Source organism: Nyctibius grandis, chromosome 10 (genome assembly GCF_013368605.1).
Source record: "Nyctibius grandis isolate bNycGra1 chromosome 10, bNycGra1.pri, whole genome shotgun sequence".
Classification (NCBI taxonomy): Eukaryota; Metazoa; Chordata; class Aves; order Nyctibiiformes; family Nyctibiidae; genus Nyctibius; species Nyctibius grandis.
In genome coordinates this window covers 18,187,422-18,210,972 of record NC_090667.1, presented here as the reverse complement: position 1 = coordinate 18,210,972, position 23,551 = coordinate 18,187,422, and the positions used below count along the sequence as shown (strand labels likewise).

At 37.9% G+C, this 23,551-nt stretch overlaps 1 protein-coding gene across 1 annotated transcript; it reads left to right on the top strand.

Moving 5' to 3' along the window:
- The first annotated feature begins 853 nt into the window (after nucleotides 1-853).
- On the top strand, nucleotides 854-23,551 carry LOC137668098 (inter-alpha-trypsin inhibitor heavy chain H3-like). The gene is made up of 21 exons (XM_068409392.1): nucleotides 854-943; nucleotides 5,099-5,122; nucleotides 6,293-6,459; nucleotides 7,496-7,600; nucleotides 8,012-8,174; nucleotides 9,108-9,218; nucleotides 9,852-9,977; nucleotides 10,540-10,656; nucleotides 11,350-11,518; nucleotides 11,837-11,962; nucleotides 12,213-12,394; nucleotides 13,374-13,559; nucleotides 14,515-14,654; nucleotides 15,030-15,184; nucleotides 17,783-17,809; nucleotides 18,739-18,789; nucleotides 19,408-19,521; nucleotides 20,092-20,296; nucleotides 21,403-21,575; nucleotides 23,210-23,321; nucleotides 23,422-23,551. Exons 1-21 carry the CDS (start codon nucleotides 854-856, stop codon nucleotides 23,549-23,551), a joined length of 2,673 nt encoding a protein of 890 aa, XP_068265493.1.

The following is a 23,551-nucleotide window of genomic DNA, read 5'->3' as shown; positions in this document are numbered from 1 at the left end:
AGCTCCAGACTGGTTTAAAAGTAGCTCCTGGTCTGATCCTCCTGTGTCCATCACATGGCTGCACAGCTCACAAAGCTGACTGCAGGAAAAACAGCAAATACCCCACGCTGAAAACTTGAGTGTTTTATCACTGAGCATTTGACTCACAGTCCTCAAAGTTCGTGTTTCATACAACGAAGGAGATGAAACCAGTTCAAAAGATTAAGAGAGAATTAAAGCTGTAAAGATAACGAATAAAGAAAATGAACCTTGCAGCAGCAGGCTGAATGGGTATTGGTTGTGCAAGATGCAAGACCCTGGGAGCGTTGGACCTGTGTTTCAGCCATGAAGATGAATAGGAAAGCATGTAGTATGACGTTTCTGGACTAGTCAGGACACATGTCAAATAATGATACCTAAATGGGGTACCTGAGTGATACGCAGGATCACAGGAGATACTTTTTGAAGAGGAGCTTAAATAGGTTTAAGAGGTTGCAAGCTCTATTTTGGCTGCAATTAATTTGAGCCAGGGAGAGCCTTTAAGAAGGTATCCAAAAGATGACTGTTTTCGTTTGGAAAAGAGGTGAGTCTGGATCAGAGATCAATCGCAGTTGCATGTACAGAAATGGCTGTCAAATTTCTGTTTGGAGATACTACATAGAAGAGATGTTGCTGAAATATTCTGTAAATTCTGTAACAGTATTTTATAACAGTATTCTGCAGATTATGCGCATTCAAAATTGAGTATTTGATTTTTCCCGAATGCCTAGTGTTTAATGCCACTTTTCACACTGGGTTATTTATTAACACTTGGTAAACAAAGCATTGTATATTTATGCGTATCGTTCAGATTGGAACCTTACTTTTTTTGAAAATGGAAAACCTTCTATTGTTTTGTATTTTATTACTGATTCCTGCCTTTGCATCATCAGACTTTTTGGTAACACATGTCAGAAACATCAAGGTAAGTAATCAACCATGTCTGGGGCTCCCATTCTTCATAGATTAACTTCCTGCCATTTATCAACATTTATCAGACAGTTCATATGGTGCTGCCACCAGGAGCTTTGTGTTCTCTGTTACCAGTGAACACAAGATCAGACGTGGGACTCAGACTAGTTTACCTCTAATCAGCCTCAGTTTTGAATCAGCTCTGAAGAAGCCCTCATATCTCTCTTTTTAAAAGCGTCACTTTCCTCTGTTTTTCCCTGTCATCACTACATAATGGTAAAATGTTTTAGTGGTTTTATATTTAAATATGTAAAACAATCAGTGCTGCCAAGGGACTGACTTTAGCACCTGTAAAGCAATGCAAAATATCAGTGAAAAGATGCCTTCAAGAAGCAGAAAACAAAGATGTAGCATGGCATCCAGATAAATATGTCCACTATCCAAGTGACACGGTAGGATTTTCTCAAAATATGTGCATGTTAGCATAATATGAACTGTATCTCTGTCCCTCAAAGGAGCCATTCTGGTTTTGACTGGATCTCTAAGACAGTGCTTCCTGATGTTCTGCCTAATTTTCTTCTGTTAAGTTGCCAGCTACTCACCTCAATCAATCATTTTCCTCTCTCTCATTAGTTACATACTATGAATAGTTACAGAGGGCAAATCTCGTTCTGGAGCATTGTAGGTTAGTGGGCAGAACAGGACAGCAATTTACAGTCAATTTCTGTTGATTAGGTTATGGTCTTTGCCAAGACTTTTTCTTTGAAAATCAGGATAATAACATATCTAACTTTTAAAAAATCAGCTTGAGATTTGTTGCTGCAAATTGGAGATGACATGGATTCTTATTATTTAACCATGATGTAGCCCAGATATAATGTAGCTTTTCCCTCCTGATTAACATACTACCTGTTGTTCTCTGTGTGTCTTGGAATGCTAAAGCCTTTCTAAACGGAAAACGGCCAAAGCTCTGTGCAATGCTCCGTCTGTACATGCAGAACACTACAGAAAATTCAGCTGATTCTCCCAGTTTTGTTCTATAGTTTATGCAAATGTAATTTGATTGAAATGGAGGAGATGATTGCTATGTAGTGTGAAGGTCTTAGTCCCCATGATGAATCATGGCTGGAAGTCTGTTTGGCTGACGATCTGCAAGCTGTCAAAGCTGCTTTTAAAGCCACAGTCAGGTAGACACCATTGGCAGACACAATTTTGCTGAAAATTGAACAAAATTCCGAATCAAGTGTCCCTAAGTGCACTTTTACACCTTGTTCCTACGCATGCAGCTACTAAGGGTGGGAAGGTTTTTTTCTAGATTAAAAACTACCCCTAGAACTACATATTCAAAGCACAGGTAGCGATGATACAGCCTTCCTTTTATAGCCCTCTCATTTTGGCAGCAGCGAGACTCCTACATAGCTCACGAGGAAGTTTAGTTTTCATAGCTTAGCTGCGTTATGGTCTCTTCTCTGTGATCTCCAATTAGCATCACGTGGGATGATGAAACCTTTAATGTTGCTGTAGATATGGAAATAGTTTTCATGCCTTATTTTTCCCATGTAGTACTTAGGGATATAGGCAAATACCTCATTCAGTGCTGTGAATTCCCGGAGGTCACTTCAAAGGTCACTTCAAGTTAACTGTTCAGTCTTTGCTGAATCTTTTAGTCATGCTGTGTTTTAGTTTCCCAAGCTGTAAAATCGGGGCTTCTTTCAGCAAATACTGTAATGGGAGCCCTCTTTTCCCTCCCTATTTTCTTGGGAGTTCAGATTTCTTTTTTCCTCTGCTCTTCTCTCCAATTTCTTTAGATTTTTTTGCACCTATATTCTTTGCTGTTGACACAGCAAAACAGTATTAAACAAAACCAGAATTTGTTACTGTTATACAGCTGAAAAAAATTACTAATAATTGGTGCAACTGGCAAATATGTGGCAATACTATAGAAAGATTTTTGTCAAGTAACTGTAATTACACAAGGCAGAGGATATTAAAATCTCAGTTTGGTCTAGAATTGCATAACATATTTTTTAATGGGACACTATCACTTTCTGCCCACATAGCTTAAAATGACCTTGATGTTAATGAGATCTCTAGCTACATCCAAGTGAATCATTAAGAATGAAAAAAAAAATCACAGAATTACAGTCACCTAATCCACTCCCCTGTGCAAATCAGGGCCAGCTAGAACAGGAAGCCCAGGACAATGTCCAGCTGCGTTTGAGTATCTCCATCGAAGATCAGCCCAAGTACAAAGCGATTAATACCTTTCTGAGAGATTTTTCTGTATTTTCTCTTTCAATGAGAATGGCAGAGTACCCCCAAAAATATTTACAGAATCAGACCAGAGCTCTTTCAAAACTACTGTAGAACCCATAATTCTGATAAAGAATGTGCACAACAGCAATTCTGTAAAAATTAAATGCAGGTAAAGTATCTTTTAATTTAGGAGGTAGTAGCCATTGTAACTAAAGAACACATTTTTGTAGTTTTTTGTATTCTTAAACTGCTTGGTAATTCCACTTTAAGGAAAAGTTTTTACCAAACAAACTGACATTTCAGTGACTTCCAGCTTTTCATTTCCCAGCGTCCATACCTCAGTCCATGTTCTGTAAGGGGAAATGATAAGCTGTAATGACATTATACATACAGAGAAGATAACTTTGGTTTCAGAAAGGAAGGGTTTGAGTTGGTGTGTACTCTACACAGGCGTTAAAAAAGCCCACATAGGTTTGTGAAATGGGAGAGACGTACAAACAGAAATCACTTGTATAGCAATAACAGTTTGAAAGATGAACCTAGAGAAATGTACACAGACTTTTTAGGCAGACTCTTACAGAAGTTGAGAAGCCTCTCCCCCAAAACCTTGCATTACCATAGATTTAAATAATGTCTTGAAAAAAACTTCCAAAATAAACAAAAAATAACCCTCTGTGTCTCAGTTTCCAATCTGTAAAACTCCTAACTGTGAAAGGTAACAAAAGCTTTAAATGTGCCTGAGATGTGTATCTGACTTGATAGTTTATTGTGTCTTTACCCCTCTATTTGGTGGAGCAGGTAAACATGCTTGCACAAAATGTGACCCATGAGGCTCTTGGAGCCAAAAGAGATAAGGTATTTGCAGCCGAGCTTACGGGAATTGAGTTACGCAAGCTGTTATTTTAACATGAGTCAGTAAGTATGTTTGAAGCCTGTTCTCTCTTTCAGAAGACTATGTAGTATTTTTGTAGAGCTTCTGACATTTGCACATACTCTGGGAGAAAATATGCCCAAAAAAAAGTTCCAGCAGTTTGGTTTGTTTTTTTTTCCCTTCATCCAGCCTTTCATAGTGACCGCCTCTCCTCTCTGTAAGCCTCCTGAATTACCATCTTACCTGTTCATGTTAGAACAAGAGGCTGTTGGGGTGAAACAGGAAAAACTTAGGACTAAGTCTGAAAAAGTGTATGGATAGGTCTGCCTGATAGTTTGGGTGTCTGTGTGACTGGAATAAAAATGTGCAGACTGTTCTTTTATGCAAACTGTTCTTTTATACAAACCCCTTTTGTCTTCCAAAGGAGAATTAGTTTGAAAAGACAAAATATATACCACAGGATCCCAAATCAGGAATTCCCACTAAAAGATGTAACCCTCAGGACAAGATACTCTGTTTTTACTTTGATGTCATCGCATATACTCAAGGAAGCCGTATTAAGCAGATTTTAGTGTGTTCTTTAGTCTCAACGACATATATAAATGGCACTGAGCATTCAAGCCTCTTTTCCTCTCACTCTCCCCTCATCTCTCAGGTGGTCCATTATTGTCCTTCAACTGAAAGAGGATATCAACTTCTTGTGCCACTTGAGCAAAATACAAAATCAGCAACATTAAAAGTTTAACTTATCTTTCAAATCCATGGTATTTAAGGTGCACTAACATCAAATGAAAACCAAAAGATTCACCAAAACTGGGAATGCTATAAGCAAAATAATGATACCTGCCTCAGATGTCTATCTTGCTCTTCCCTGAAATTTACTTCAGTTTACTAATGAGAACCTTTCTCAAGCTTTCCTTATCCTGGACAGCTTGCTTTGACTTGGAAGCAGAAGACAACTACATAGGTGCTAAGTGAGTTATTTCTAAATGCAAGTTTCCTACCTTAGTTATGATTTTTTCCCTGTTTTTCTCTTTACAGAAGCGAAATGCTGATAATGACTTGGTGAGTAAGGCTTGATTTTGTCTGGGCTACTGGGAGAGATTTACAGTGACAAGAATATTCTTACTATGTTCACAACATGTTTCTGTGAGTCCAGTCTGAGCAAATGGATATTTCTGAGTGTGTGTGATGAGGGAATTAGCCCAGAGTTGCTTGTTTTAGGCAGTAGGACTAACTAGACAGTTCTTTCCAAGCTCTGATGGAAACTCCTGGACAAGAAAAGAGAATGAACAGATGATTTTTAACCTTGTTGTACTTGAATAGATAGCAAAGTTGTTTGAAGTCACCTCTGTATCTCTAACAGACATCCATTTTATGTTGGTTTTATTTTTACTTTTATTTTATGTTGTAGTTATTTCTAAGGAAGGCAAGAGACCTCATCTCTGAGGCTGATTCCACTTGGCACCTGGACTCCAATTCAGCAATGCTTAAATGCTTTGATTGTTTGGGGACCTTCTTAATCAACCAGCCAGAGATCAGGTGCACCATAAAAACCCCAAGGTTCTTTCCAGTGCTGGTTTTGCTGCAAGAAGCAGACCTTGTTGTTGTGGAGTTGCCTAAGGAGTCATATCTGTTGTTACCTATGCTTTCATATAGTCTCCAGCACCCTTATGCCTGAGCGTTCAAAGAAGATAAATACTGTCCTACCCATTTCCATGTTTAAAGAAGAATAACCCCAGTATTGAGGAAATTGAGAATAACATAAAATGGAATTAGGAGCCATGTGGAATTGTTTAGGTCTATTTTTAAACAAGATGACTACTTATATCCATGCTCTAGGAGTCATCCACTCAACTGCTAATTACAGTCACTAATACAGTGAGGCAGCAGTAAGTTGTTGTGCTCTTTGACTAACCATAAACAAAAGTCACAGTCTCAGTAGAGAAAAATCCCAATTCTTATAATGGCACTATCTTTGCTGTGGTGGTAGTGTTTTGTTAAAGAGGCTATAGTTATAACTCGTGGAATAGCACCATGATGGTAGTGTGATAAATATCCAAGGAAACACAGCTGTGCTCCAGTTCTTATGAGTAGGTCTTTCCTGTTTTGCTTTGCAGTGATAGAATGTCCTGCCGTGAATTCTTTTAAAAAAATATTGTTATGGCTGATTAACAGAGACATCAGTATAACAGCTAGCTCTTTTTTTTTTTTTTCCATTTTTTCAATCTGCAGATTGTCAACGGGATAGAAATCTATAGCATGAAAATTGATAGTAAAGTAACTTCCCGATTTGCCCACAACGTCATCACCAGTCGAGCTGTCAATCGTGGAAACGTGCACAAAGAAGTCTTCTTTGATGTTGAACTCCCTAAGACAGCCTTCATTACCAACTTCAGCATGTATGTAATCCTTACAATACTGTTAGACAAGACTAAAAAATCTGTGCAAATGGAACTGGGAGAAACTGAACACAAGTGTTCATTTTTACTTTGCCATTTGATAGATTTCTAAATGCCTGCTGCGTAATTTTCTGGTACTATTAACTTAACATACAAGATACTTGGAGAAAGGCAAACATTGATACATCTATAGAAAAGATGACTAATTTTCAATGATTTCTATTCATCATCATGGACCTTAGGGAATGGGGGATCTCCTCTGGAGATCCATTCACCTTTCAGAAATACCACTTACTCTGGTGTTATCAAACCAGAAAAGTTCCATTACTTAATTTCCCTGATGGCGTTATAGCTTAATTTATCTCTTCACTTAAAAATCATATCTGAATGAAAGGCAGGAAATAGATTTATTCCTTTACCTTTGTACCTTTAGTTGCAATAATACACAATATTCACACCGTTATGAGGTTTAATTCAGTTTAAACACGTCCATCTCTGCTAATCACACTATGCCTGTTTTATTTTCAGTGAAAAGAAACAGTAGCTTTTAGGGCACAATTACTCTTAATGCATGCTAGAACTTTTATTATGGGATGAGATGAATCCCCTCTGAGAAATGCCTGTTTAATGGTGTAAGGAGTCTAAGGATGAAATGTTCAGCTGTAGAGAGCTACATTTGGACAGATGAGTCTCATCCAGAGAGTCATCTTGCCATTAGATGAGACGAGATTGTCAAGCTGCTGAAGTGCAGGAATATGGCAGATGTAAGTAGTGTTGCTATCAGCCCAGTTTTGATCTAATTAATTTTCAAAGTAAAATTTCGTTTAGATTCTCTTAAGATACTGAGCACAGAGCTCTTCATTTCAGCTAAATTCACTGAGAAGACTAGCTGCAGTGAAAGTGCTGAAATCTCGGCAATATCAGATTCCTGAAAGTGCTGTTTAGCAAAGCAATCAATAAACAGAGAATTGCCTGTAGTAACTTTTCGTGTATTGGTGCAAACCATTCAGCTAAACTAGGACTTTTTCATCTGCAGGACAATTGATGGTGTCACTTATCCTGGAACTATAAAGGAAAAAGAAGTTGCAAAAAAGCAATATGAGAAGGCTGTTTCAAAGGGACAGACTGCTGGTCTTGTCAAGTAAGAATGATGTCTGATGTGGCTTCCACACCATCATCCTATAGCAGATTGTGAGATTGGAAATAGTTTGTTCTGGCATATTTCTGAAGTGTGTTTTTTACAGGGCCAAAGAACAATCATTAAGTTAGAGTTATTGTAATGTAAATTATAAAAAGGAAATACAACTTCTGACTACACAAGCAGTATCTGCACTTATGGAAAGACTGTTTCTGCAGCTTTCACTGACTTTGTATGACTTGTTCTCCTGGGACTAAGCTCACTGGGAAACTTGAATAAATTCTACAGTTTGAGTATTATTTTAGCAATAGATCAAAATTCCCGTCTTTGTTTCACTCCATACTCCACCAACCCAAACAATAAATATTGTGAAAGAGGATAAAGATATTCTTTTTCTTACTCACTTAAATACAGAGCTTCAGGAAGAAAAACAGAAAAATTCACTGTCTCAGTCAACATTGAAGCAGCCAGTAAAGTCACTTTTGAACTCACATATGAGGAACTGCTGAAGCGACAGTTTGGAAAATATGAGATGCTCATCAAAGTAAAACCAAAGCAGCTTGTGAAAAATTTTGAGGTAAATGGCAAACTGTATCAGATTGGACTGTAACTTAAGAGATGATGAAATTCTGTACACCTGTTGAAAGTGGATTACCATGGTCATTCCCATGGGTTCACAGGTGAGCTGAAGGCCCATGATAGTATTTCTAATGAATCACGTGGGAAGCCCTGCTTTAGTGCAGGTTTTTATTTATAAGCCTGACAAATTAGCTCAGCTACTAAGCCTACAAAAGAAATGATATATGGAAACACAAAAAAGCTATTATGATGCTTTGGGGTAAAATAGAAGACTAAGAGCTTTTATAAATGCCTTTATAGCATAAACTATACCTTTCTCACACCACCATGACACTACATCATCTTAAATTATTATGATACATATATTGCATTCTAGAATACTGCACCTTTTGTGTGCCAAAATTTGTCTTTTATCACTCCTATCTGCCTTGGTAAAACCCAGCTCTAAGGCAAAATTTTTTTCTGCTTTGTATGCCCAGAAAATGCTGTGTAAAAATCATTACAAAACTCAGCATCTGTAAGAGTTTATGCAGCATTATTTTAAACACACTATGATAGAAGGCATACTGAAATATAAGTCAAAGTTGGGCACAACTCAAAGGTAATGACTGGGTTATATTTTTGAAGGGCTTGAGTATTTATTGACATTTTTCAAAATTCCAGTAACTAGCTTTCACACAAGTTATGTTTCTATTAAGGTTTATTTGTTTCTAGCTTTGTTTTTAACTTCTATGTATAAAAAGGCCTGTTTGGCTGATGGTGTGTCCACACAAATGTGGATTTGGACTGCCATTATGAATTACAAAATTTCTGTTGCTTTTACAAAAATCTTTCTTTCACATCTGTAGTTGCCTGTTGATCCTCCTGTAAATGGCTAAGTTGATGTATTGCAGGGTAATCAATGACAACTTATTTTCAATTAATATTTCAGATTGAAGTAAATATATTTGAGCCTCAGGGTATCACTGAGCTGGAAGCGGAAGGAACATTCATCACCAACGATCTACAAAATATCATTAAAAAAACTTTTTCAGAGAAAAAGGTACAATGACTACTGCATTCCATAATTTATTTATTATGGTTATAATTCTGAAATAATAACATCCGTGCTAGTAATGGAAGTGAGAGAAAAAAAAAAATAGAGAAAATGCAGTAAAGGCTTGTCTGTGCAGATGAGCTCTGAATTCCAAGCTAGCAAGTTGAAGGCCATCTCCATGCAGTTCAGAAGCCATGTAGCTGTTAGCATGGTACTGGACCCAAACTAGCAGGCCTTGTCCCACAGCAGTAGTTGGAAACCTGGATACCAATAAGACTTTCTTACAGAACAGAAGTCAGTAACAAGTAGTTTTCTCATGTATAGATGTGGTAGAATTCCTAAGACATAGACTGCCCAACAGCCTTATCAAAGGTGTCATTCAGAATGGAGGGCTGAACCAAGGAAGAAGGGGAAGTAAACATATGAAGAAAGCTCTAGATAGCAGCCTTCACATATCGGTTACCTATCAATAAATATATAAATACATATGGATACAAACTAATATCTAATCTGATAAAACAGGTTATTCTCATGTCTGTGAATATAAATATACTACTTTTACAAAAATGCAAACTTTTGTGTTTTGTAGAGAATCTTCAGCTATTGAGGTTCAGATCTAACAAAGGCTTTTCTTTTCAGGGGCACATCTCTTTCAAGCCAACTCTTGATCAGCAGCGAACCTGTGCAAATTGCTCACAGTCTGTCTTGGATGGGGATTTTACTGTAAGGTATGATGTGAAGAGAACAGCTCCAGATAATTTGCAGGTAAATCTGACAGCTGGAAATTTTGAACTGTTGAACAGCTTAGCTTGCATAGTAAAGGTCAGGGAGCAGTGAAGGCCAGCTGTTCCCTAAAGGACAGGGAACTGAGTGTGACAACACAGCTGACAGCACAGAGGCTTCACCTGCCACAAGCCCACTCCCCACAGTACCTGAGCAAGGCAGACTCAGAGATGGTAGTCAAATTCAACAGAGAGTCCAGGTCATCAGGCAAGTTTGTGGTGATGAGGCAGCCCAAGGTCAAGGTGGGAAGTCAGTCTGTAGTTTGAGATCCAGATCAGTGGAGTCCATGGACAGGAACAGGTATGTCTGTGACATAGCTGAAGACAGGTATTCTTACAGTGTAGCTTGGGCAGGGACTAAAGGCCCAGGCTTGCGCTTAAATGAAGCTCCTGGGCCCACGGACAGAGGTGAGACTGGTCAGGGCCATTGAAGCCCTTTAGTCCACTCAGGGGCTAGACACTAAATGAAAGTAATTTCTGCTTTATCCATTTTATCTTTGTAATATACAAAAGTCTATTGGGTTTTTTGACATTTCATTTTTCAGATTGTCAATGGCTACTTTGTACACTTCTTTGCACCAACAAATCTTCCAAAGTTGCCCAAGAATGTTGTCTTTGTAATAGATATTAGTGGCTCAATGTCTGGAAGAGGAATAGAACAGGTAAGTTATTACATTACTATAAAGTCCCAATGGAAGAGCCTCTGCTGTGGTGGAAAGGACATGGTGGCTTATAGTGCATATGTGCTGCTTAAGCAATACCAAGTGGGTTTATGCTGTGACCTCTCTAATGCCCAGTACCATAAGCACTAATTTGAAGCGTTACTGTAGTGTGTCACATGTACTGGACAGTTCCAGAATTAAAATGTGTATACAGTATTATGTGCATTATCTATGTTGTTCATTCTGTCTCCTCTGAGAAGCGGCAGCTCTTTTCATAGTTAGGACTCCTCATTCTAAGCTAATGCTCAACATTTTCAGGTTTTGATGCTGCATCAAAATATCCACACTCACTTGTGTACAAGCTTCTCCACCAACCTATAGCTACCCATTTCCCATCACTTTCCATTTGCCCTACCATCTTACCTCAGTGTAAGCAACGATCCATGACATGAGACCTGATTTTGCTCTTAGCTAGAAAGATTTACCAGATGTAATTGCAACTGGCTGACTTCACTAGAGTTACTCTGAAATAGACACAGGGAGTGGCAAGGACAGAACAAGCTCAGAATTTTTGCATAACATAGTGTGTAAAAGATAAAAATACCCAAATGCTGAGAGATCAATAATGTAAAATCTGTAAGCACCTATTTCTTTAAATGTTTAACTATACATTTAAATCTCTTTGTCTTATAGACAAGAGAAGCACTTCTAAAAATCTTAGATGACATTAAAGAAGATGACTTCTTCAATTTTATACTGTTTGGTAGTGAAGTACACACTTGGAAAGAAACATTAATCAAAGCCACTCCCAAGAATTTGGATGAAGCAAGGAAGTTTGTTCGGGGCATTGACACTGAAGGCCGTAAGTAGTTTACTGGATTGGCCAGTAGGTCGTTGTGTAAGTTAATTATTCAGTCTGTGAACACAATGCTACAGCTGGTTTGGTTTTTTTTTTTTTTAATTACTGATGTGACACTCCTAAAGTTGAAATTTACTCAGAACTTGACGTCTATTTTTCCTTATGTTTCCAAAGTCCAGGTACTTTTCTATCTAAACATCCCCCTACTTGCAAACCCAGATCTTTCATCTTCATACCATGATGAGATCTCATCAGATTCCAGTGAAAAATGGGCCTTTATTTTGACTGTGCTGAAACCAAATTTCTATGTCTACCTTGCAGTGACAAATTTACATGGTGGTATAATGAGGGGAATTGATATGCTGAATGCTGCTCATGAAGGAAACCTTGTGCCCAAGAGAAGTGCTTCTATAATTATCATGTTAACAGATGGCCAACCAAACGTAGGTAAGTTTGTGTTGGATGGAATAATAAAGAGAGTGAATTAACTAATAAAAAAATGCTCAGTTAAAATTGGCCTCCCTCTTTGACTTCTGGATGTTTTGAGGATTTAAATGCTACTATACCAGCATCATACTACTAAAACAAGTTTTTGATAATGCCTCCTAAGAAATCCAAACATGACTAGCCACATTTCATTTTGTGATAATTTTATCTATGTACGAGGAAAACTCAATTTTTTTCTGGTTTGATGCAGGTGTATCAAATACTCAGGACATTCAGGCGCATGTAAAAAAAGCCATTGAAGGAAAATATCCCTTATACGATCTTGGTTTTGGCTATGGCGTTGACTACAACTTCTTGGAGAAGATGGCGCTGGAGAATAAAGGATTGGCCCGTCGGATTTATCCTGACTCTGATGCAGCTTTACAGCTTCAGGTACAGTAATCACCACTTAAATTATATGAGAGAGACATTAATTCAGATAACTATACAGATGTTCTTATTTAGAAGTAATCAAAATCCCAAAGTGTAATCTGGTACTGACATACTCAAGAGCCTGCTGTAATCAGAATATTAGTTGCATTTAATTTTCCCCTTCCTTTTATAAGCAGAAAATGGAAGGACAGTAAAAGGGAGGCACTGTGGGCTACGGAAGTGGGTTCAAAACTTGGCATAGGGTGACACAAGTCATGGTTCTGAAGGACACTTTGGTGTGTAGCAAAATTGCTGCAGTCATGATGTCTTCCATACCTCACAGATTACGTAGTTAATGTCACGTCAAGGGAAGAGAAGGATAACAGAGCATAAAGGCTCTAGATATTCTTTCTCTCTTTAGGAACTTACTGCAAGCAGGTGTATCTTACCATACTTCTGAAGTATTTTATAGTCGTATAAGGCATGAGAACAGGTATAGGCAGTACAGAGTTGACCTTTATTACTTCTCACATGCCAATAGCAGCCATTTGAAAAATTAACCGAAGAATTTAGATACTGGATTTCATTGCAAGCTCTGCCAAAATCAAACACCTAGTCTCCTTTGGTTTATGTCGTCATTTCAGTCTCTGCAGGGAATAGATCTAGAAACTTATTTCTATCAAATGGGGGGGAAGCTTGGGATCCCTCTTGATTAAGTTGATTAAGGATGGTGATTTCCTCTTGATGGAGCTCATCATCCACATCATGTTGGTCTCAGATATTTTTCTTCTCTTAGTGAGACTGAAGAGTTTGTGTGTCCTTTCTCATTTCCATTATTTGTAGCTTTTTAGGCCTTGTACTCTGAGATTTAATTGACTATTTAAATATTTCTTCTAAAATACACTTTTAGTTTTCATTGTTGAAATAGCAGGATGTTTCTGTGTAAAGAAACAATGATAGTTAAACGTTTTCCTTTTTTTTTTTTTTTTTAATCCTGTAGGGGTTTTATGATGAGGTGTCGAATCCCATGCTCGTGGATGTGGAGTTAAACTACCCAGAAAATGAAATATCAGACCTAACTAAAAACAGTTTTAAGCATTTCTATGGTGGGTCTGAGATTGTGGTGGCTGGGCGCTTTATAGACAACAACCAAAACAGTTTGACTGTAGATGTGAGAGGTGAAGGTGTAAGTATGGATTTCTTTAACTTAAGTAAGGTATTTCCTTGCTATGCAAAATGTCTAAATGTTCAAAGCTGGCAATACCTAAAATATTTACTGGTATTTACCTCAGTAACAGGATGTGTTACTGCATATGTGAGAAACTAAATGTGCCAAAGTCATTGCTTTTAAAACTGCAAGTTACTTGCCTAACTCTGTCAGGTGTACTGGAGTCAGCCTGGAACAACTTAGTGCAGCGTGACTGGATTAGCTTTGCTAACAGATTTATTTTTTTTTTTTTAATTTAGTCTCTGAATACCCTACCTGGTTCTTTCAGGAGCCAAATGTTCACAGACGCTAGTCTTCATTGGGTGAAGAAAACTGATGGATAAACCAGCTGAATATTTGAAATGCCTTCCTCTTAAAATAGAAGTCTACTTCTAGTACAAACCAAGTGATCTAAATACCTCTCCAGATCTGGATTCTGTAAAAATATTTGCCCCTGATATTCAAGAAACACAACACAAACATATTATAGATCATGTTATCATAAATACTGTGAACTGCATATATGCCCCATGCACTGTGGTGTATTCAATACGTTATATGAAATTAGGTATATTTCAAATACAAATAATGTATTATTAGTAAGTTAGCCAGCATATCTGCTTGAACATGTTCCTATATGAAATTGGCATCATAATCAAAGTTCTTTAAATCCTGAGTAGCCAAATTCTAATGAACAAAAATGCCATGTGAATTTGGAAACTGCATTATGTCCTATAGCGTACACTACTAACCTTCACAGAAGCAATGGAACAAAGATCCTGATACAACACTGACAATTTCCTGGGCAAGTGCTGTGTAGGACCAGACTGCTTTTCAATTTAATAAGATTTTCAGATGTGAAGGTCTTGGTTTGGGGAGGTTCTGGAAGTCTCTGGCTGCTTCTGATACAGAGAAGTTTCCTTATTCCTAACAGGCTAATGACGCCCTGTCATATACTACACAACAAGACGCCGAACAAACAGCTCAAGCTTTCCAAGAACAGAAATACATATTTGGAGATTACATTGAAAGGCTCTGGGCTTATCTCACTATCGAACAACTCCTGGAAAAACGGTAATTATATCTATTTTAGCTATGAACCCGTTAAGCCATCTGACTGGTGCAGCTTCTAGGATGTGACGCTGAAATTCACATCACATTGAGGTGCTGATGGAAAAGCGTGAAAAACAGGAAGGAAAATCCCTGGACCCATTCTCCTCCCCAGCCTCAGCATTCCTGTTTCAGGTTGCAAATTAAACCATTTTAAATTATTACAAATACAAGGCACAGTTTTACCTTTTTCTTGGATAGCTCTTAGACTGTAACAAATATTCCTTATTGATAAATTAGCTGCAGAGAAATGCCTTCATTTTAAAGAAAAATATTTAATCCAGAGTTCAGTGAGTAATTTAGCAATCATTGATGCTAGGAGTCTCTACCTGTATTCAGCATTGCAGCCACAGGAGAAGAAAAGGAGAACCTTACAGCCGAAGCCCTGGATCTCTCACTAAAATACAAGTTTGTAACGCCACTGACATCCATGGTGGTAACAAAGCCAGAAGACTATAACAATCAAGATGGGATTGCCGATAAACCCATTGAAGGTATAGACATTTTCACAATTTTACTTTATTTGAGAAGCCAGGCGTTCCTTTGATGTTCCCCTAAAGAAAGGCTTTCATGTGGGCAGAGTTTTAAATGTATATCTGAAAAATCTACTTTCCAAGCCTTGCATGTGTATGGCTTATGCAAAATTACTTTTCATTGTAAAGCTCATTTCCATCAAACCATCCTTCATTACTAGATCATACAGGCAAAATACTATCAATTCAAAATAAGTGTATTTTAAGCTAAATATATAAAATATTACATAAAAAAACCTCGAAAACCAAGAAGCATTTCTAATCTAATAATACAGCTGTATTCAGTTTAGTTCACATCACTTTCTCTTACATATTGCAGCTTAGAGGTAGCTGTAGTAACATCTTTCTACACGAAAGAGGAAAATTTGGATGACTTCTTCCTTGTGCAGGATATATCAGGTTGTAAAAAGATGGAGATTATATCTGTAAAACACAGTATTCATATATAGTGCAGAAAGAGAAGCAATTACATTGAAAGTGCACAATTTGTTCTCAACTCCTCCGATACTTTGGCTAATTATTAACTCCTTGCTCAGTAAAACACTGTGCTTTCTTACAGTTCAGCCTCTTTGTTTAACCTATGTGAAACAAAATGACTCTATTTCTCTTTAGCAAAGTAAGGCAAATGCTAGCCACTCAGTACACCCCACAGCCACCATATCCTCATCTATATGTGTTGTTCAGGCCATCTCTCCCTCATTCAACAGGTCTGACAAACCTCTTGGGAGGCTTTTCAATCTCTTCTATTAGCATCCATTATTTTTTCCCCAAACTTTTGCTTAGTGCCCCTAAAAAGTGCCTCCCAGGCTCTATGTGGGCTCTCTGCTGGCTTCTAGATGAAAAACCTTCTCATCTCCTGAATCTGACACAAGTTAAGGCATTTTAGCATAACAGAGATGCTTTCTGGAGGTTAGTGGGGTTTTCTTTCTTTCTTTCTTTCAGCTGGCGTAAATCCTGAAACCAATTAATTGCTAAGTGCCTGTCAATTCTGAATAATTCTTCAGGCATTCTGCTGATAACATTTTTGCATTATTTTTCATAACTATCATAATAGGATACTGACATAAAAACACTTCATGTTTAATTTAACATTCAAGTCACTACACAGCATAACAACTTTAAAGTTTACATTTGGATTCCATAAGGTGGAAAAACTTACCCAAACAGCTGACAGAAGTGGCATCCACTCAGAGTGATCTTCAGCTCTTTGCCTTGCCCTTCCAGGTGCTTGTGGTACAAAGGCCCTTTTCTGAACCTCCTTCCAAGTAAATCCTCTTTGGATATAGAAAGTATAGAGCAGTAATAGGAGAAAATACTCAAAACACTGCTGCTGTATAAGAAAAGAAGATAATTTTTACACACCCTAGAGTCTAGATTCACAAACAGGATTACTGAATCATCCAGTCACTATTAATAGAATGGTGCAAATGCCTTGAAAACTGCAAAAGAGTAAAACCAATAAGGAACATTTTGCGATGTGGAAATGGCATAACAATAAAGCAATTACTAATAGTGCTCCTGTCATATGCATAATTAATTGCAGTTTTGCTGCCCTGCATAACAGCTTTTTACTTTCAGTGTGTTTCTGTTTGATCCACAAATACTGAGTGGTATCATTGGGAAGAAATGAAATTGTAAAATACTGAAGATACCTGGTTGAACTGTCGAACAGTTTTAATTTTTTTTTCTCAGAATATGTTTAACAGGGTCAGAATCCTTTCTGTTTAATCGTACAACTGAAACTGTAAATTTATCTTTTTCTTCCTTTTATTTCTTACCTGCCCGTGGTAACAGCTGAAGGTATGTACATTTCTTATTAAATTTACTTAATAGTTTTCACCACTAGAATTGGATTTCCTGCATCACTTACTTGATCTAGGATGCAATATTTTCATAAAATTCTTGGTGAATAAATCAAGACTGTGTTATAAATAGATTTAAAACTTTTCAGCTGGAAAAGTTTGTAAATACCATTTTCAGTGTGGTTCCTCCTATCTCTTTATAATTGCGGCATCCCACCATCACAAAATTCAGGCCCAGTACAACTGAGTTGCTTTCCAGGGCTAGCACTGTTGACTACCTGTGTGTAGCAGTCTGTCATACAGGGATGTCTTCATTGATGCTGTCATTGCTACTTCTTCATCACAAAGCCCTGTCTTCAGCCACCCCTCCATAGCTTCAGATGTCAAAAGAGTAGAAGACTAGAAAAATGTGGAAGCAGGTGGGTAAATCTTACTGACTTCCCAGCAGTACAGTTTAGACAAGATGGCACAGAGGAATCAGAGAAGAGCAGGTTGTCCCGGTCCCTTACAGAGCAAACCCCATGCCTTTGGAGAAGTAACATTTTTGCTGAAAAGCAGGGTGTGCTTTCTGCCTGTTCATGACATTTGCTTTGTTGCAGTACTAAATAAACTGCTTTGACTAAGTTTTTCTTTTTTAAATATTTAGAAATTTATACCTAATTACAAGATTTTGGAGTTGGTTTTGGTGGAAGGAAGGAAGTGGGAGAGATTGGTTTTTTTTCTTTCTAGCCTCTAAAACATTTTGTTTCATTCACAGCACAGGCCATCGGACCTGCTGTGCTGGGTAAGTCATTAGTTTAAGTTTCTGAATGAAGCAGCATCTCTCAAAGGAAATTGATTCAGACAACTGAAATTACCGAGAGATAGAAACTGCCTTTTCTGGGTTTACAATTGTATTTTAACAAATACTACCAGATTCTGCTCACTGCTAAAACGTTGCTCACTGCTAAAAGCACACTTAAAGGTTGAACAGTACCAGATGAACAAGTTTCAGCTAAATAGCTTTTAAGGAGTAAATGCCAGTTCATCAAACCACCATTTTTTCCTGAAAGACATTTCCCAAGATCAGAGGATGGACTTGAATTTGCGTCTCCTTTGGAATTATATAAAGCAAGAGACTATGATGTCAGCATCTCTGGCTAAATGAATATGTTCAGTTACTTATACAAAAATAAACTTTTATTCAAGAGAGAGAGAGAGCAACTGACCCTTCAGATTGCTGGTTGGACAGTCCTGGAAATGGGAGAGTTAGATTTAAGTTTTTGCTCTGAAGAGTAATCTCAGTCCCCCAACATCTCTCACTGTCACTGTCAAGTCTTCATTGAAAATACTTAAATTTATTCTGGAAAAAAAACAAATGTCAAAACGTCAAAAGTTTTCAATGGATGATGTTGCATTACCTTGGTGATAGACAGCTTAATCCTTAAGTCTGAGACATTTGTGTCCTGCAGATACATTACTTGGGCCTTGTGGAAACCCTCAAAGCAATTTAGACTACAAGTGAAATCTGTCTCAATCCTGAAGCTTTGCTTGATTCAAAAGGGGCACAAACTGTCATTCCATGGATTATATGCTTTAAAAACTAGGATGGAATTAGCAATTTACCTAGCATATTATCTTCCTGACATCTTACAGGTACTGTGCAGATAGTGTGTAAATATTCCATTTTGATGTGAGTTTTTCTAACAATTTTTTTTTCTCCATTCTCTGCAGCTCCACAACTATCTCACCTATATACGGCACCCCCCACATGGTATACTAGTGGTGAGTAGTTTGAGCAGTGTCTGCTTAGAAGGAGAACAGAAGAAGGTATTTAAGACTAAATTGCACAATTCTTATGAGTCGTGTAGATAATTCCCTTCCACAAAACCAGCCATTCTTTATTTCCAAGGGGCTAGTATTTTAATTTACTTCAAATATATCTAAAAGTTTTTTAAAGATCAAGTCATTGAGATTTCTTAGTCCTCCTTACCATTGCTAGGCTTTGTGTTGGCAAGTGCCTGTTCTCTGTTCAGATGCACTTCCTCCCCTCAGTAGGACTTCCATGGCCCCCAGAGATAAGCACTTAGAAGTGGCCACCCTGAACCTACAATCCACGTGCCAGATTTTGCAGTGATCAAGAGGCACAGGATATATACCACATATCTGGGAAAGATGAAGGGAGAAAGGACGTAGTTCACTTTGAGGAGATGGTAGCAGCTTCCTTGGGACCCCACCACTCCTTTGGAGGATAGGCTGGACTAAGCTGGGCATACAGCTTGTGCAGGGACCTGTTCCTGCAGGTCCCCAGCATCAGCAGTTCCATTGCCACAACGTTAAATGTTCATGCGGAACTTTGTCCCTGTGTATCACTATACAAATACCAGCAATTTGCCTTTACAGTTGATGGAGATCCACACTTCATTATATCAGTGCCACAAAAAGAAGATGCCATTTGTTTCAATATCAATGAAAACCCAGGTGCTGTGTTAAATTTAATAAATGACCCAGTTACAGGTGAGTTTTTAAATACAGTAAATCAGGATACTTATAACAAAATGTCTTATGTCTAAAGGCTATTTCTCTCTTTTATACTGTGTAAGCTTTTTCCCAGCAAAGTTAGTAGGAGTTCCTGGAGCTGTGATAGGGTATGGCTGTGTCTTCACTTCTTGGAGCAAAATGAACTTTCAAACTTTGTTCGAAAACCGCTGTGAGAGTTGAGAGACATTATTTGTCCCAGTGAGTAGCAGTACAAGCAATAAAATAATCCTTAGGTTGCCATTTTATGGAATACCTGGTAAAGAGAGACCGATGTCACCCAGGCTATTGGTGCCCATCACGGACTCTTTGTGCTCTAGGAAATATTAAACTTTTCTCAATAAAGTGATTGTTGTCTTGGTGGAAATCCACAGAACAGCACCCAGAGCTTTATTCTACTTTGGCACAAACATGCACAAGTAATTCTGATCTATTTTTCAACTCGTATTTTCTTCCTTGGGTTGTTGTTATATTTCCATGGCACTCCTTGACATCAGTTGATCAGGTCCTATCTATAAAACAAGACTTGATGTTTCCTTTTTGTATTAGGCATCACAATCAATGGAGAACTCATTGGTGATAAGAGAGTAAACAGTGATGCAAAGATCCAAAATACGTATTTTGGAAAACTTGGCATTGCAAATAAGCACCTGGATTTAAAACTGACAGTAACTCCTGAGAAGATCACAATTCAGAATGGCAATGAAAAAACAGGTTTCACCTGGCTGGACTCAGTCACCTTGCAACAAGAAGGGTAAGGCTTACAAAAAAAGTATCAGGCCCCTGTATTACTTTCTACGCTTTTTTTAGTGTTGATCAGTAATATACTTTTAAGATTTGTTGTCTGAATATACAAAAGAAACTGATTCAAGTCCTGCCGGATTCTGTTTTCTGCTTTGTTGTCTAACTGCTGAATGATTATTCATAAATTCCTCTGCTTGGAATAAGTAAGTGAAGAATTTTCCCTGATTTTCTATTACTATGACTAAGGTAAAACTAGATTTGGTATTGTGCTTAATGCAACAGTGTCTTGCAAATAGTTAAAGAGTAACTGTAGACACAGTGTGAAATCATTAAAAGACATAACAGTGTGTTGTAAACAATCTCCATTTTGAGAAATGGAAATTGTGATCTTTACAGAATAGGCACATTTTGCCCTGCCAGCAGGTATATTTTTCATGAGATTTATCTGTTACAGAATCATTTATACCTGTGCAAAAGGAAGTTTAGAAAAGGAATGGGGAGCCTTTCCTCCTCCTCATTTACATTTTCATTGTATATCTAGAACAAAATTACTGCCTTCTCAAAGCGTGACACTGCAACAGAAAGAGCACCAGAGCAAAACTATTATTCATGCAACATGCTTATTGTTTTATTGTGAGAGCCACATTGGTGATATCACTAACACAATCAGAAGCAAATCTTCTTTATCCTAGCCCTAACCTAGACAGTTCAGGAGCTGTCTTTTCTGAAAAACAGAAGGAAAAGGTGTTGGGTAGCATCCAGGCAAGGAAGTGATGGTTTTATCAATAACATTTTTATTACTGAACATGAGGTGCTGTATCTGCGTATCACTAACCTATCTGTGATTAATTGCACTGTTAGAGGACGAGTCTTGCTGAGAAGTGTAAAGGCTAGGTAGCCTTTTACAGGGTAATTTAGTATGAGTCTTGGACTCTCTGTGAACACACACAGATTCACATGGACCAAACAAGGCAGCAAAACCTCTATTTTAAAAAACACTGAAAAATTTATAAAGCCATGTTTGTTTGTTGGACATGTTTCTTCTCAAATTCCTTCTCATTGCTGTTAATTCTGGGAAGCATAATGCCCTAAGCCAAGTTTTTCTTTTCTCCTCAGTTTAACTTTGGTAATTAACAGAAAAAAAAATCTGGTGCTCTCAATGGGCAGCGGTGCCTCATTTGTTATTGTTTTGCACCAAGTATGGAAGAAACATCCTCTCCACCAAGATTTCCTGGGACTGTATACATTGGAAAGTGATAAGCTGTCTGAACAGACCCATGGGTTACTAGGTATGACTTCATTTAGTGTCTTCATGCTTGTCTTTCCTTATGAGGCTACATAATTTGTAGACACAATCTTGTACTTAGCCTGTCTGAACTGAGATAGCGGAGGAAACTGAGATGATATTGATTGGCTGTCTTAAGATTCCTGACAAAATATTCCGGGCTCAGACTTTATGTGTTATCTTTTCTTAAATTCCTCTGCTGCTGCTGCAATCACTGGCATCCATTGTCCTCACTGGTGTCTTTAAACCTCTTTATCTTACTAAATCCCACCTACAGAATTTTTTTTCTTGCTACACTATTCCTCCAGTGTCTTGGATGGTTTGATCTCTCCTTTCATCTTATCATGTTTCTCCTAAGTACAAGTGCTCTGAGAAAATACATTTGTTTGCTTGATCAAAATTTGCCAAACTTCAGTTAGTGCATCCTTCTAAGAAGTTGTAAGGTATATCTTGATTTACTAGCATATATTAAAATCACAGAATCCCTTGTATCGTCTAAGATTTTCCTCATGTTAGCTAACATTCTTTATTCTAATAGAAGATGAAGTTAGTAATTCAGGAATCAAAATTTTGACTCCATTGAATCCTGCCTTCTGCCAGTGTAGTGGGTTTGGTGGTGTGCAATCTCTGTTGGAAAATACACAGATAGCAGCCATTTTCCCTTGCCTTCCAATTTTCACTTACAAAATCAGGTGAGGGCAGCAAACATTCATTTTGGGTCAATAAGTTTACTTATTGACAATACTTATTGACAATAATGAACTGCTGCAAACTTATTCTTCTCAGTCTCAGTATGCACTTTGAGGCCTGAGGAGAGTGAGCCAAGGTATCAGCGGTAGTACACGGTAGGTCCATGCGTTTTGGGAAATCATGTGACAAAACAGAAAAAGAGCAGAATAGGGATGGAATGTTATTTATGCTTTTCTGCTCCAGACTCCCCAGGCTAACAGACTTCACACAGAAGTTACTCTGCTATGGTATGAATTGCAAACAGCAAGAAAATTGCAAAAGCCCACGTGAGATGTGGGTACACCATGTTACAGTTCACTGACTTACACATCTCATCACTATTTTCACCATCTTTGGCTTTGCCTCTGTATTTCACTAAGTAATCTAAAATCTGTGCTCGTTATAGCACTCAAAGCACCAGTAGCATCCTGCACCAGCCCAGACAGGGCAACAGTGTGCAAAAGCTAATCCTGCCAGGAGTGTGAAAATTCCTTAGACGTCGGCCTTGTCCTGAGCACATCCAAAAACTTCAGAAATCAAGACATGCATTATTTGATAAAAAAAAATGCTGAAGACTTGGAGAGTATATAATAAATACAACTGAACAGACAAGACACAAAGTGAGGATATCTTGAAGGATATCTAGAAAAGGATAATTTTACTGTGCACTCAGAAGCTGGGACTTATGTCCAGATGATATGCATAGAATTCTGGTTTATAAAAAGAAAATAGTACCATAGGCACAAGTTCAGCCTTATACAAAACTTGATGTTTGCTTATCCGTTCAAAATCCTGAGGGGTCATGAAAAACAGCATGGCAATGTGGAAATTCTGGGGTTTCTGTTCGGTTTGTTTCTGTTTTAATGTGTGCAACATGCCTGAAATGGTAATTTTGGCTTCTATTTTTAGGACAGTTTTTCCACCCCATTGACTTCACTATACTTGAAATTCATCCTGGGTCTGATCCCAAGAAACCAGATGCCACAATGATTGTTAAAAACAATGAACTGACTGTAACAAGGTAAAAAATAATTAAGTCCTTAACAAAGGCTTAGGAGACATTACCTTGTCAAAGTGCGGTTTCTGCTTCGATACTCCCATGACTGTACTTTCCCTTTCAGGGGCTGGCAGAAGGATTTCAGAAGAGATCCTAATCAGGGCGTTGATATTCCTTGCTGGTTTGTTCATAACAACGGAGCTGGGCTGATAGATGGTCTTCATACGGACTACATTGTTTCCAGTCTGTTTTAA